Genomic DNA, 16,859 nt, shown 5'->3' with positions numbered 1-16,859 from the left:
CCGAGTGAGTCTTTAGGGAGTGGCCAATGCGGTAGATTTCTTCACAGGTAAACCAGATGATGAACGACTGCTTATATAGCTATGTACATGTTTCAAATAGTTTATAGAATTGTTCTATAGGTGGCATTAGTGTAAAAACAAACCAACAACAGTTATTCATTGAAATTATGAACTGAAAATTTTATTTGTTCCTCAAATCAAACTTAATTCTTTCAATACTTTAAGTCATGTTTGTAGAATTTAATATTATAACAGCTTTTTTCAGAAAATACCACTTCAGAAGTAAAACCGTGTCAAATTAACTAATGTCATCTATGCAGCAATTCTATGAAATACCTGAAAAAGGCCCATAGTCATTGTGCATTTGAACTGTCTGTTGTGATTACATTTATTATAAATTGTAAGATGCGCTAATTGTCAATAGATGGTAGCAGATTACCCTCATTTAATTAAATTCGAGAGACGAACATTGAAACTTGACCAAGGAAGGAATTGGGTTCATAATAAGAGGATATTAGAACTTTTTAATTACCTTGTTTAATTTATTACTCAGAGTTTAATGAATTGAAAGCATGTTGATGAAGAGTAAAATAGTGTTGTCAATAGTGAAAACACCAAAATAATTATAATGATACATTAAAATAATTGTACGTTAGTTACACTAGACACTTGTTAAAACATATCACGTTGTAATGCATAGGTTGAGTGATTAATAAATACTTCATTTTCATATTTTATTATACTAAATTCAGATAGTTATTGTCTCTGATAGTATGTTTCCGAACTCGCAGATCTGAGCGCTCTAACCTTGAAACAATTCAGAAATTTGCAAGTTACAAATCACCTTTTAACATCTAAAAGAACAGGTTAGACTAACGAATGACCCCATTAAGTTGTAAACGCTAAGAAGAGATATTTTTAAATAATGACCGAAAAGCAATAATTGTTTTAAAAGGGTTTTGGAAGTGGTGTTTACTTTGTAAAAACATAGGGCTACATATCATCAGTTTATAATGCCATTAATAATTGTTATTTGTTTAGATTTTTGAAGTTTAGTGTCTCCTTTTTAGCAGTAAGACTATATGAGACTTATGCTGTAATCCGAAAACCACAGTAAAGTCTTCATTACCTTCACAGCAGTATTCGAACTCGTGCACTAAAGGCGCGCGCGCGCGCGCTAGCCACTAGACTAGCAGGTAAGGGCTACCCATAAATTGCGACATGAACTTGGCAAGTGTTGTTCAACTTGAGTCATATTCATTCCTTTGCCGCGATAAAGTCAGTATATTTTGTTTTGTCATTATGTTGATTTTTAAAAAATGTTAGTAACTAGTACTACGTCATAAGCTGCAGACTTTCTTGCTTTAATTACATTACGTTTACTAAACACTACGTGTTTGTGTTAGTATTGTACACAAATAGAAGTAAATGTTCTGGTGACAAGGACTTAGTTGAATGCTCCCTGCTTTGCAGAAAAGCTCCAAGATGACCTGCCGAGGCGAGGAGGCTGCAGGATTTGGATCTGTGTGAAAGGAAGTCATGAGTTTTGTGAATGATGGTATCCGGCTGCCTGCTCTCTGTATAGACTGGAGAGAACTAGTGGCTTTCCTCTTAGCTCTGTGTAGAGATCATGGGAACGCATTTTAATCAGCAAAGAAATCAATTTTCTTTTTTTAAAAGAAACTTGTCGCAACAACAACATATAATTTACCTGTGAGATTAAGTGAGTATTAAAACAGTGTTGATGATAGTGTGTGTACTACTAATGTTACATGTCTCCATCTGAACGTGACATATTGACAGGACGGAATAAGTTCACATATGAATAAGCTTGAGAGAAAGTCGAATTTATTGTGTTACTTTTACGGGCCAGGAAGACATGAAGTGCATTATCTAACGTCATGAAGTTACAAGCAGAATTTAATTATGCTACCTGATACGAATTTGTGCATAATAAATAATTAGATGGGAAATACGGCTGTTCTGATTAAAATTAAACCATCTTATTGGATCCGGAAAAAGAGCGTTTTACAAAAACAATAAAAACCACAATTTGTTTAGTAGTATTAGTCTTGAAATATGACATTCCTTCACCTGGTTTCAAGTTATATATATAACCCATCCATTAAATTTTTATGGCCATTTAGTTAATACACGTCCATTAAACGTTAATGTAATTAATATATGTTAATTAAACTTTTATGTCCAGACTAAAGGAGGAAAAACTATAAGTCGTTTCAGATTTTACTATTTATTTCTAAACGCATTGAATCTGTAAATAAAAATTCTTATTCAATACAACTATTTTAGGTTGCCAAATTACATTTGTCTTAAAAATGTATATAATGCAGTACATTATCGCAGAAGGTTTAACTAAATCAGTTGTTTTCAACTTATCATTAAGTTCCCGAATTCTATACCCTTGCCTTACCGAAATTCTGTCTACTAGCACATACGAAATGAAATCTTTCAGTAAACGTCTCAGTTATGCCGGCTAGGCCAAAGGAGACGGTGATAATAAGAAATGGATGCAATGGTGAACAGAATAAAGTAGGACGAAACGGGAGAATCCGAGAAGACCCACGCACACGGTGTCTGTCCACCATCAATCTGCTACCACGTGCTCAGACCTACCGATAAGAGGATAATATTCCTACACCTGAGAATATCTAAATAAATACGAAAAAGACTTTCTAACCTGTATTGTACAACATAAATTTTGTACGATTCAAAATATTACAAAGCATTTGCATATCTTGAAATTCAGCGTAAATAAATAAATAGAATATGTCATTTGAAGTACCCAAACTTTACCCATACAATTCAAGCAAACCTTTTTGTTCGCAAATTTTCTTATAACGTATGTAATAAAACTGCCTAGATATTAATGTCACACACACACACAAAATGCAACCTATACCAGACAATAATATTGCACGCAAACACATACTACTAAACCTATTAATAACATGGGAAACAATATCATGAAAGGACCACGGTAGCTCTGTGGTAGGTGCAAGAGGCCCATAGTTCAATTCCAGTGTATGAGAGTCTACAATGGGCAACATGTTAGTTTTTTTTTTCGGAGTTCTCCCTTGTCTTCACACACACTCCTTCTGCTCCATCTCCTTTCATAATCATAGATTGAACCTCAAATAAGGATGTCATCCAGTGGCATATGCTAAAGAGATGTTCAGGAAAACCCCTCTAAGCAACACATTTTGTGAAAATAAGCATTTACCATATTAGAATATATAGAAACATCTGGAATTATATAGTGTGGAGCTGGACGCACCTTGACAAATTCTGCGTACGCCATAGATCTTATTCATATCTTTACGCATTCCCCTTCTGCCTATTGCTGAAATAATACAATCAGAAATAAGGCAAATGATTGGAACTGTATAGCTCCTGATTAAATATTAACTGATCATTAGCATGGTCAAATATAAATATGTCAGGAGCAATTAACTTCATTCTGTGATTGTTGCATATGCCCTTGATTCATCCAGCTGTGAAATCTGGATCTCACTCGTAAAATAAAGATGTACGTCAATTGCACAAGGATGAAAGTATTTACACTGATAAAATGTTTTTGGATGCCTACCTCGGAAATGTACATAAAAATGACACATTTATGATTTTCGTTCTTAAATCAAACAAATCGTAATTATTAACGCAGTGCCGTTGCTAGAAATTAAGCTGTTGGGTGGAACTGAAGCATAGACATTTCTTGATTCATTTCTTCTACAATTAGAGCCTTAAATCAAAGATTTACCGATCCATAAGCTTGAGTAAATGGTGACAATAATTAAGTAAACCACTATAACATAATGTTTATAGTAATATTTGTACAACTAACCGAAGTACTGGAAAATAAAATAAACATGATTTGTATTACGCTTCGGCAGTACACTGAAGGGGTAAATTTCAAATGTATTGGCCCAGTGTCGTGAGACAAAAGTACAGTTAGTGTACGCCTTTTTATCGTGTGAGATCCGGGTTCGATTTCTGGCCGGACTCACGTGGTTCAGGTTCCACATTAATCAGTAGGTCTCGTCTCATATAGCCTCGCTGCTGAAAAGGACGTTAAACTCAAAATCAACTCAACTCACATGTAAACTACTTGAAGTTTAGAGTGAATTTTTAGTTTAAACAAACAGAAATGAAACGCCGATGGCAACCGACGTGCTCGTATTATTAAGTATTCTGCCTTCTAGCAGATCTTGGGACTAATGAGTTTTTTTTTTTTTTTTTTCCTTATCTTCTTAATTTTCAGTTTGTGCCTGGAAATGTTTCTTCCATGTTTCACGATTTATAAACTTAACAAAAAGTCATCTGCCCAGCTACAACCCTTCTCAATTCTTTTTTCAAAATTGGAAGGTCCCGGGCTCGAATTCCAAGATCGCTCATCTAATTTCCAGTTTCTGCTCTCCAGCACCTTCAGATTAATGATAAAAATACCTTTAAATCCCTAAAACCCAATTTCATTCAAACTTTCAATTTTTAAATCTTCCACAGTTGTACCTCGGTGAAGAAAAAGATACTTAAAGTTACTATTGGCTGTAAGCTTCGCTTATATCAACTGAGCCTTTCTGATAAAATAAATAAATAAATAAAAATAAAAAATAAGTAAAATTACTTAACCCGTTTAAAATTAATTGTTCATGATTATGATTTGATAGGACTTTGAGTTCAGCGTCTCTTTCAGGAGTGAGGCTATATGAGACATGGACCTACTGATTAACGTGGAATCCGTACCACACGAACTCCCGCCGGGAATCGAACCCGGGTCTTCGACACCAAAGGCGCGTACGCTAACCGCTTAGTCACGAGGGAGCTCAGATGGAGTAATAGAAACAATACTACAAACGACACATCGAACACGAATTCTGTCAACCAGTGTGATTTTTTAGATTGTTTTCATTAAATTAGAAGTTACATTTGAAAATATATAATCACATTGATATCGCCCGAATCCTTTTAGCTTAATTAAGCGCCATCACAATGATTATAATTACTATTGTCTTCACTGGCAGGTAGCTTCCGCCAATCCGTATTATTATTAATATTATTACTCGAAAAGGGGCGTGCTCATTTGTAGTAAAGGGAAATACGAATTCTAGGATTTTTTTTTTTTAATGGTTGGAAACTCTCCCAAAAGAGTGGATCTCATTTGTTTGTGGTTCATGTCCCTTTTCCAGCACCAGATAATATGAGATGGAAACTACAGCTTTAAGTGAAATCCAAACTACTTACTACTCGAGGAGTTGACGATAGGCTCAATATCCTCCCCGGGATTCGAACCCGGGACCAAGCACACGAAAGAATGTGTAGAAATCTCGTGTCTATAGTCCTGATGCGTAAAAACTTCAATCCATAGAGGAAAAAAAAACTTAAAATTTTATCTAGTCAAAGATTTCTCAAAGAAAATTTCAATGCGATGCCAGTACAAATAAAAGCACAATAATCGATAAATAGGCCTATAAGGGTGTTTCTTCAACTTTGCATGTACTTCTCGATACATAAACAATGCCCTTTCATTTCATAAATCATAAACAATGAATTAGAAAAAGAATAAATACTAATTTTTAAAATGGAGTATACAGAAATAAATGTATGTAGTCTACTCATGTTTCTCTCCTTCCCCTCCCCCTAAATATTTATTTTGGTCAATTGTTGTATTTGGCATTTCTCCGCTAAGATCTTTCTCGATCTATTTTTACGGTATAAACGTGTCGCTTCAACACGCAATAATCAGTGCAATATATTCAGTCTTACCTTTACCACTGTTGAGGCACTCCCCTCACATTTTAAAGTTTTCCTCTTGAACGGGGGCGACAGCGTAAAGTTGCTATTTAAATCGCTGTAAGTGTCGAGATCGAATCCCGGCATGGGCAAATCTGGCACAAAATGCTTCCACATTCTTGCCAGCTTGAAAACCAAAACACAACACCGATATTCGAAAAACAACAACAGCGTACACTACATACCATCTCAACACTAACTCACTACTCACTCACTGTCAATCGGTTGCTGGAAGACGACGACGAAAGCTCACCACAGGTGACGTCATCAAGGCCGCTGTTTTGGTTATGTAACGACGTAGCCAATCACTGCTGGGCGCGGCAAGCGTAAAAGTTGTATCAAAACAAAAGGTATCGTTTGCTTTTTCGTTCTCCGAATTGTGAAAAAAGAATGCACAGGATACTTATAAGAGAGTTGCTAAGAAGGAAAACATACCCTAGCGTCCTGCCTCCACCGAAGAACTCCCATCACTGGAGGAAAAGCAACGGTTCGCAAAGCATTTGCTGCTTTCTTCTGAGCCTCACCTGGACTGCTGGGAGAGCCACGACACCTGCCGACAGAAGCATTGAGACGAACAGGGGTTCTGTGGCGAACGGAAACGCGTATCGGAGCGTGAGAAAACAGCGGAACATCAAACTAACAATTACATATGCCTTTTTCCTTCTCTTCTCTTCTTGACATTGCTCTGGAAGTCAAAAGGAAATAAGTTTTTTTTTCTTTTGTTTAAATCTAAAAATCAACCAAACTCCTCCATCTTTCTTCTTTTATTCATTTTGGCGAAGGAACAAAACTGAATAGGCTATTTTTGAACCACAGCGGTGGTTAATAAGTTTTCTATTTGCAACGAAACGAGACGCAGAAGAGTCTCTTCACACACATGACTGTGGATAAACTTTCATTCATAGTTCTTTTTTTTCTCTCTCTCTCTCACACATCACGCAATATGTAACTATTCACTTCGCATGCAAAACTTCATTGTTTTGTGAAAATTCCATTAAAAATAAATGAATTACTATATATACAGTTTATTATTTAAAAAATATAGCGTATTTATTGTCTGGGCTGAAATATGAACTTACGAAAGACATCTGTGATTTTAATTTCCAATTCCACAGAACATCCAGGGCGTCCATTTAATGTCCACATCTATCTGGGATAAGAAATTTAAAATCCAACTGATACCTCCTAGTACATTGTTTGTTGAATTTTAGCGCTCTTTTTCAGCACCGAGGCTATATGAAACATGGATATATACTTTCAGGTGGAATCCGAACCACCTTAATACGTTCAATGCTCTTCTTCCAACACCGTGCTCGTGGGTTTTCTCGGGGTTCTCCTGTTTCCTCCCACTTTCTTCATTCCACCATTTCACTCATCTCTCATCATCACCGTCTCCTTTAGCCTAACCGGCATAACCGTGGGACGTAAAACTTTAAGATTTCATTTCATTTTTGCTCTTCTTCCAGAAATCGAACTCGGGAGCACGTGAACGAATCGCGTGCGCCTTAGCGCCTAGATCAGCAGGGAGAGCGCCTTTTAAAATAATGTCTAAAGATTTTATTTCATTTCAAGTACATCCATTAGATGTATATTATCATCTATATTGTGGGCAATTTTATGATTTTTACTATAGGTTAATAACAGTAAGAGATATGTTTATGTGTTTTATTGTTAATACTGATCAATATTCTTATGAATATCCATACACGTCTAACATATATTTATCTCTAGGTGCCGTGTGCGGTTCAAGCCAATTCTGTAATTTGCTTTGAACATTTGATTTTATGTTTTACTCTCTCATGCTTTGCAGCAAACCTGAGAAGCAAGCATATTGACGTTTCGGCTAGAGATCGTACCGAGATCGAGATTCATTGTACCGAAACTTGCTCGTAACAAACCTAGTACTTGTAGGTTGAATATATTGAAATCGAATTTTTGGTATTCCTGATACTAACCAAACAGTGGAATCCAGACAGGCCCGTAGCCAGAACACTAAGGCTGCGGGGGGCGAGATCATTTTTGAGGGACTGACTTGAGTTCTCCTTACATTGATACATTAATATCAACAACAAATTGAAAATTTCATGGGACTGAAGATGATTGCAAGGGGGGGGGGAGGAAGTTAAGCCCCACTGACCACCCTCTAACTGCAGGCCTGTATACAGATACACAGATCAGCATTTTTATATATCTGACCAAGTTTTCTTTTAGAAAATTTTGTCAAAATTTGAGAGGGATACTTCTGTTATGTAGCAATAAAAATTATTATTTAGCAATAAAAATTATAATTTAGCTACGGAGGTGAAAAGGGCGGTGGGTCCATTGCGGAGGTGAAAAGCCTTCCCTAAAATATGACTAGAAAAAAAACTGCATCTAAGAGAGACTACAATATAAATAATTCAAAGATATTCACCAAGTAGGAGGCAAATTGAATACCTTGATCCTTTGTGAACTGCCCTTGAGTTACTTCTGAAAAGTGGACCTCCAAATCGGGACCGTCTTAACTCATGGGCCTGTTGGTCATTTGCCCGGACCCACAACACATTGATTTGTCCTGGACCCATAATACTATTAAGATGGTACTGATCCTGAGTGAGACACATCCTGGGCAGTTTATGATCATACCCTGCTTGTATACACTTAATAGGAATTTTATTTCTCTACTTTTAAGGAAAATAAAATGCAGAAATCACTTGTATTGTTACCATGAAATTTGCTGCAGCTGAGACACAAACGAACAAATAGTTGGTGATTTTTTTAAATTCTATGAAACAGTGGTGGCGAAACTGTTTTTGCTACACATCCAACCCATATAACTAAAACCCAGGCCTTACGCGAATCGAGTTTCATCACTTCAGGGGTTACCTGAAGCTCGTCTTCACATGGCGGGTTCTGAGGATCTGTTATCGACGTCACTGCTATGAAATAAATGAAGGACAGTATTTTACATAATCCCAGCGTGATCGAAATACGTGATCGGTAAGAATATTATCTAATTACAAGGCTAAGAAACAGATATTAAATGTAGCCCTCTACACAACGGCAAGAAGAAGAAAAGTGCCTTCAACTTATTTCGAAGGTTAATAACAGTTCTTTCGCCTCCAGCTATACCCCCTGTCATAATATACGTCTCTAGTTATATTTGCATGTTGAAAATAGCTATTAGCACCAATTAACAACGAAGTGCTTAGTAACAATAAGATCGAAAGACGTATGTTTGTAGACTGTATAAGAATATCTAAGCAAGAACTTGAGACAACTAACGCGCATAGAGAATTTCGATTAAGCCACTGATGTGCAGAAAGAATTTTCCACAAAATACACTGTGAACTAAGGGCGTATCGAAATATATGTATGTAAATGGTTGGGTCAGTTGTCACGACTTCGTCAAAGGGGGTTGTATTGTGGTGACGGTGTAATCATCAATGAATAACATACAGTAGTCGTGGAGTCCTGTAAAAATAAAATTAGAAGTGTATACCTAGTGTGGTCATATCTGTAAAACTAACGACCTAGTGCACCGTTTCTTTTCTGCACTTTAAACAAACCTAGTATCCTCCCCGCCAGTTCAGTGGTTAGTGGGTGCGAGTGCTTTTGGTTAATTGGGTCCCGGAATGTGAACGCATTACAGTAGTTTGGATACCGTCGTAAACTGAATGTCCACGTCTCATATAGTCTCGGTGTTGACTATATTTCAACACACAACAACTTCAAACCTAGGAGATTGAGATAAGATCCTACACGAAAATCCCTCGTTAAATCGAAATTAACAATTTCTATCTAAATAATCCAGTATTAAATATTGTATGAAGTTACCATATTTTAAAATTGCAATACTCTGTAAGGTAGAAAAAATATTCGATTGCCGACCAGTCCTCCTAGCCAGTCCGATCCTGCACTCTAGTACATGTATATAATGACATTCAAAGTAGACACTTTTCGACAGGGTGTTGGTGACAGGTGATAATGAAGTAAGCGTTGGAACACACCTACGAAACATACGGGACAAAATATACATTGCTCTATTGTTTAGACATTGAGTAGGCGACAAAGGCTGACGTGTTGCAATGGAAATTAGGTAATAATAATTAAGTATAACAATTCTTAATTGTGAAAGTGAGTATATCGAATAGAGTACAATCTTTAGTCATCAAACAGATCTGCGGAGGACTAGTAATATCCAACACCTAGAGAGAAGACTTGGATGGTAATTTCACGGATCTCATACAAAATGACAAAACTATTCAGGGGAAATACAATAACTTCAATCACAAAATAAAGAATTTGCACCAAAAGTTAGAAAATCGTGATTCCTAACGATAAGTGACAATCACCTTTATAGCAGTAATTGTATTATTCGCAAATTCTGTGATACGAATTTTATTCGAATCGGATGAAGTATACGGAGCGTTCTTTAATGCTCTCCACCTGTGCAGCGGCGTATGAAAAAAAGTTATTCAAGGGAGGTCCAAGCTCTCAAGTTCACATAGTTTCACGTGTTTGTATACATATCCTAATAAGATAAATATTTATTTTTCATAATATCTTGCTCAAGGAGAGCTAAAACCTCGAAACATCGCCTTGTATACACTACTGCACCCTTGTATTTCCATATTTGCTTACTACTAAAGATATGATGTTGGTTTAAAAAAAAAATGACTTAATAACACTTCTGTAGGACGTAAATATTGATTAACAAACCAATTCTAGTCGCCTACATACCAACCTCCTCTTTTAAGGGAATTCTTCTCATAAAAATCTCAGTTTACATGACGAAATTTCAAACACAGAAATTACGAGAAAACACGAGACTGAGATGGGCTTCTGAGATAATTTAGAAGACATGCAGTTTATCTTCACGACTACGTACTTCCAAAAAGTTTTAATTGATATAAACTTGGGTAGGATGTTAGAGACCTGAATTAAATCTTCATAATTGTATTATTTTCTCATTTTCTGTAAGCGTACGATGTAGTTAACTACAACGAGATTTAAGTTATTATACAAAGCAACAAGGAAATGAAAACTTGAATCTTCTGTTTTGATGAAGACATGTATAGCTAAAAGATAATATAAAATGTTCTATTGTATTATTTAAAGTTTATTGCTTGTATTTTTAAATACCGCAAAGGTTTATCCAAAACAGACATTAAAATAAGAGGTAAAAACTCTGTTAACGACAGTAAAGAGAACGAAATCAACATTTATGATGAATGGTCTTAGTTTTATAATAACGATTAAGAATTAATATTTTGCCTAAATGGTTATGCAACTCGCAACCTTTAAAAGTTTTTAGGGTTGCATATTAGCGTTACGCGAAACGTATTTTTATGAATGAATGGGATATGAACAGCCATTGTTAAAGTCATTGTTACCAGAACATGTTAACGGACTGATTGTATCAACGAACGCAGTCGAGATAATCGTAAAGAAATCTACTGCAAAATAAATAAATAAAATAAAATAAAATAAAATAAAATAAAATAAAATAAAATAAAATAAAATAAAATAAAATAAAATAAAATATTCGCTTTCGTTTAAGTTATGGTAAGGATTAACGGACGTACTACGTACTAACATTTCAACGTGGTATAGAGTAACGGATGGATGAACGAACATTACAACATGGTATGGAGTAACGGACGGACTAACATTACAACGATACGGAGTAACGGACGGACGGATGTACTAACCTTATAACCTTATATGACCCACTATCGTTATTCGAATAATCTGGATATTTAAAAAAAAAAAACTCCACAGTCTTGGTTATAAGAGAACTATTCGTGTGTTTTTGGTAACTACTCGATTATGTACCAGGGGCGGATCCAGAGGGGGGCGATCGGGGCGATCGCCCCCCCCCACAAGAGAAAACTTTCTTATTTTATATATAAATAAACCCATCCATAACAAGTTTGGAGCTCTTAAAAGTAGCAGTATTACTGCCGACCGCCCCCCCCAGAAGTCCGTCCTGGATCCGCCCCTGTTATGTACACGAATACATGGAATTATATGAACTTAACAGCTTGAACCCCCATTGACTGACTTCTGCGTACACCACTGCACAGATAGGCCACTGCACTCAGGTGATCGAGAAACTGCATTTTCTGCCACAGAAAATAGAATTACAATGACGTTTAGTATGATAAAATAAGAGACATACTTGAAGGCAACTTCTTTTAACTGTCGCTGTTATCCAGTGGATATTTGAATACGCAAGTATTTTTTTTAATACTCAATTTCTCCCACTCCTCCCAATGGTAAGACGTTTTGTTGAATGTGCTGAATCTTCGTTCTGTTTTGCTTATCTTGCTTCTTGTTTCATGTATTCCAGGCTAGTTAGGACCTGAGCTATGAACATTTGAAAGTATGTACAAGTAGATATATGAAATCAGTACTTTTCTAAAAGTTGGCCCAGTTACCATTTGGTCACCTTGTAGAATGAGCTCAGATAACCAAAAAGTTAAAGAAAATGTTTCACAGTTAAAATCAGGTCTCGATCCATATATATATTACACACAGAGTACTTTTTTTTTTTTTTTAAATTTTTAAATCGTACATTTCTTTGCTTTTATTTGCCAGCCGCACGAAACATACTTGCGGGCCAACTGTTTCATAACATTCCTTTTGAATCGTTTTCCTAATAAATGAATTCAGTTTATTTACTTGTAATAATAGATCGCGGTTCTAAAGATTAGGTAAAAATTTTCTCTAAATAATAATAATATCATCATCAAAAAGCGCTAAAAAGCGGAAAATAAAAAAGAACTAAATAGCAGATAAAAATACCAAAATGAGAAAATTCTAAAAACAAAAGTAATAAAATAAATATCTAATTATGGTCTATGAAACTCGGAGATTGAACGCCGTGTTCTCAAAAGCTCTCCATTGAGTTTGTCTTTAGCCAACTGGGTCCAGTTTCTACTTTGTATTTCTATTTTTCTGAGATTCATTTTAATATTGTTCTTCTATCTGCACGCTGTGCACTAGAGTACGGTACCCTGCGTACTAGAGATAAGCCACTAGCATTGGACTACAACTTACTTATATGCTAGCTGCACTTAAATAAATTTGTTTATTCGGCCAAGAGTGCTCAAACGTTTTCCAAGAACTGGAGAATACCACTGGATAAATCTTTGAATAAGAGAAAGAGCAATAATTAAGAATCATTCCTCGAAATGGGATTATACAGTTTTGATCATAAACCCTAATTTGTCTTAAATTTCCAAATAATCATACAACTTACTACATTCGCGCCCTAATTACTGCGAAATATTGGTTTCAATGACCATACATAAATTTCCTGTCGATGGCCTAAATCCTTTGAGGCTTCGTGCCGGAGATTTTGATTTCGTTAAGTGTTTTTTGTTCCACGTATACCGTAACACTTTCAACTAGTGTAGTATTGTATAGCAGGTAACTGCTAATTAAAATGCAATATCTATTAATTAATGTGGCTTCCTCTTCGCACAGTCATAAACATTGTTTCTATTCATTATGGTGTTGCCTCGGAAGGGGAGGCTGGTTTCAAGTGAGAGAAGAGCACTATGGAACAAAAGTAATGCGCTGATGCGGAACAAGAAGTCTGCAGACTGGCACTCCTTAATGGACAATAAGCATTGTTGTTCCGATCACCAACCACATGCTTAGATGCTCTTCTTCCCTGAGACAATCTCGAAGAAAACGTACTGTACCTGTAAAAGAGGAGCGGCCACGAATGGATAGATACATTATGCATGAGGCAAGGCGCCATCTAGGTATAACGTAATGCTGCTGTAACGTATTTCCGGGAGATCTAAAATCTTCGATCCGCATGACCTTCAACGCCATCTATCCTCTGATGAGAATCCGTGAGTTGACAAATTAGGTAAAGGTTTCGCTATCACATAATCAAAACGACCGTTGAGAAATCTGCGCCAGAGATCTTCGCAAGAAAGAAACAGATTTCACATAATATAAAAAAAATACATTTTATAGTTACGTGCTTTTCATGAATGTTACCATAGAATAGATATAAGAATCACAGAAAATTTTCTGTTGAAAATGAACTTCTAGCGTTGCAGTCCGTGAAGAATTATAGCCCGTCAGACGTATCTTACTCGAATGATGTGCGGTCAGCACATCGGTTCCTTTCAGTTTTGTTTTCTAGACCTGATTTCGATACCTCTTAATTTAAGTAGATCCCCAACTGCCACATGACGCTGAATCAACACTGGAAATGTGCCGGGAATCGCACCCAGAACTACGAGCATCAAATAATTTAACTGATTTGAAGTACCACACAGGATAAGAATAATGACGTCAATCACTACAATTAACAATCACTACTCTTGAAGTTAATGTATAGCCCTACCATCTTTATATATTTGATACTATAACATTTTTGGAGATGACCTTTTAAAGGGAAGCTCGTATTTCGGTTGACGGTAAAAGGGTGAAGTATAAATGCGAAATTCTTATGGAATCTCAATCGAAAATTGACACGACATTAAGAGTTGGCAGAAAGCTTCAAGAAAGTTAGGAGGCATGGAGTTAAAAGAACTATTAAACAATATTCGTGATCGTGATGAAAGGAAATGTGATAACTATAGAAAAACAGGGAGAACACGGTAAATAATAATAATAATAATAATAATAATAATAATAATAATAATAATAATAATAATAATAATAATAATAATAATAATAATAATAATAATAATAATAATAAATATTAGTTTACGGTACTTGGGTTAATATTATTGAGAAAATATAAAGATTAAAAGAAAAAATATCAAGTTTGAGGAATAGTGAATCAAAAACTACGAAAGAAGCTTATTTTGTTCTCGACCCCTGAGTCCTGTAATTTTATGTCTCGCCGTTATGGCTTTTAGATTAAAGGAGACGGGTTATGGGATGATTACGAAGAGTTGGTGGAATGAGAATGTGGAAGGAAAAGGGACAACGCCGGGAAAACCCATAAACACGATGTTATCGAACACAAACATGCACCCATTACACAAGAGGTGTCCACTCTACCATTAAGCAACTACACCCCGTCCTGAGGTTGAAGATGCGTAGGTGATGGTAGGAAGCAACTACAAACTGCAGGATCAGAGTTGCCTCAACTCTCGTAATCATCATTATCATAAGTATTCTGCCATTATTGGCAGGTTACTTGCCGTAGATCCATGCTCTACGATCTTCAGCTAACCTCTTGGTCTTCACGTACGATTTTTCTATTTTGATACGTCCATCATTCTCCTTCGTCTCCTCCTTCCTTTCCTGCCACCATACACTCTAGCACGTCTTTCACGATGCAGTTCCTTCATTCAATGTCCCAACCAGTTTATCTTCTTGTCGTGAAGGTGCTCGTATATGCCTTATGTATATCAAAGAAAACTGTACAAATTATGTTACTCGAAGTAGTATTCACTCACACAATACAAGGCGCAAAAATGAAATAAATATTCCCCATGTGCGGCTGTGTAAAACTCAAAATAGTTATAAATATATAGGGATAAAATTGTATAATCTATTGCCACTTAGAGTGAGAGAAATGGAGATTAAAAATTTTAAATGTTTTTGTAAAAAGTGGCTCTTAGAAAAGTGTATATATAGTATTTCAGAATTTCAGGAAGAAATTTCAGGATTAGAATAGAAAAGTAGTACTAGGTAAAATATAAAATATTGTATTGATTATTAAAATTGTAAATATTGCATGTATGCGAACTTAAATTTTGACGTTGTCTATTACAACATCATGTTGTTTAACGACAATAAATTATTATTATTATTATTATTATTATTATTATTATTATTATTATTATTATTATTATTATTATTATTACTATTATTATTATTATTATTATTAAAGGTGTTGTAAAAATGATGTCTTGCGAAGTATCCATTTCTCTTAGAAGAAATCTTGTCTTGTCAACAAAATTCTGTTCTCATCTCGTAAGTAGACCTATTCAGGACAATTTTTTTTATTTTTTTTATTTTTTTTAGAAACATTTCTACTTATCACTTGGATTAACATAGTAAATTGTTACTCTATAACGAAATGAAGTTGAACCAAATCTAGACGATACGCAAATACACTCATATACTCATCATAATTCATGATATACTTGGGCGTATCTTTAACAGGCAGGGGTGTAGTCACGATTTCGAGGGAACATTGGAATGAAGACAATAGTTTCAAAGCTAGTGTTGCTACAGAGAATTTAGATACTCTAAAAATATAAATAAAATAAATTAAGGTTAAGGAGGGTGTGATCAGTTGGTATGGATAAGATTTATGTCTTTAAAAAGTTAATGTGGTTAATATCTTATTACGAATCTTCAATTACTTCAAATCTTCAATCATGCTAAGATACTGCTGGAGAATCATTACAATAACGTAAGCTATCTACATCATGTATAAAATAGTTTAGTTTGAAAATTGGCGTAATAACGATTTTAAACCTGATTGCTCACATGATGGGAATACTTCTGGGCTCATACTTAAAGCTTACTAAGAGTTTTTACGTAATTATTTATTTTAAACTTTTGATAATTTACTTTTTTATGTTGTTTTTGGATCAAAAGATCCAATATATTTCAGGCAAACATTTTCTTGTAGGCCTTATATCTGGAGAACTACATATAGTGTAGCCAAACTCAAACAATCACTTAACTCAGTATGATGTGCTCATTCCGTAAAAAATACGAAAACTCGATTTAGGGGTCGTTCAAAAATTTTGTGGCCCCTGATCCAAAAATGCATCAAAAGATCCAATATATTTCAATCAAAAATTTTCTTGTACGCCCTATATCTGGAGGACTACATATAGTGTAGCCAAACTCAAATTACCACTTAACTCAGTATGATGTGCTTATTCCGTTAAAAAAAAAAAAAAAAAAAAACGAAAACTCGATTTAGGGGCCGTACAAAAATTTTGTGGTCCCTGATCCAAAAACTAATTATTGTCCAAAATCGCAATCTTTTGATGCATTTTTTTAAACATTCCTAAAGTTCTTGGCCAAGATTGCAATCTTTTGAGCCATTTTTTGGTTTTCTGTTTAGT

The 16,859-nt window shown here is 35.3% G+C and overlaps 1 protein-coding gene across 9 annotated transcripts in view; it reads right to left on the bottom strand.

The window, feature by feature from the left end:
• Nucleotides 1-16,859, bottom strand: part of RapGAP1 (Rap GTPase activating protein 1) — a 651,202-nt gene that overhangs the window by 63,744 nt on the left and 570,599 nt on the right. Inside the window, exon 1 of one of the 9 annotated variants that reach the window (XM_081736848.1) lies at nucleotides 6,244-6,392. The exons of 5 other annotated variants lie outside the window; for them this stretch is intronic. In XM_081736848.1, coding sequence (XP_081592974.1) covers nucleotides 6,244-6,276 — 33 coding nt within the window. In that variant the 5' untranslated portion in view covers nucleotides 6,277-6,392. 3 more of the 9 variants (XM_081736850.1, XM_081736849.1, XM_081736847.1) reach the window with 3 other exon arrangements.

This window comes from Thermobia domestica, chromosome 13 (genome assembly GCF_964235325.1).
Source record: "Thermobia domestica chromosome 13, izTheDome1.hap1.1, whole genome shotgun sequence".
Classification (NCBI taxonomy): domain Eukaryota; kingdom Metazoa; phylum Arthropoda; class Insecta; order Zygentoma; family Lepismatidae; genus Thermobia; species Thermobia domestica.
Note: the sequence above shows the minus strand (reverse complement) of the source record. Positions and strands in the feature narration are given on the sequence as shown.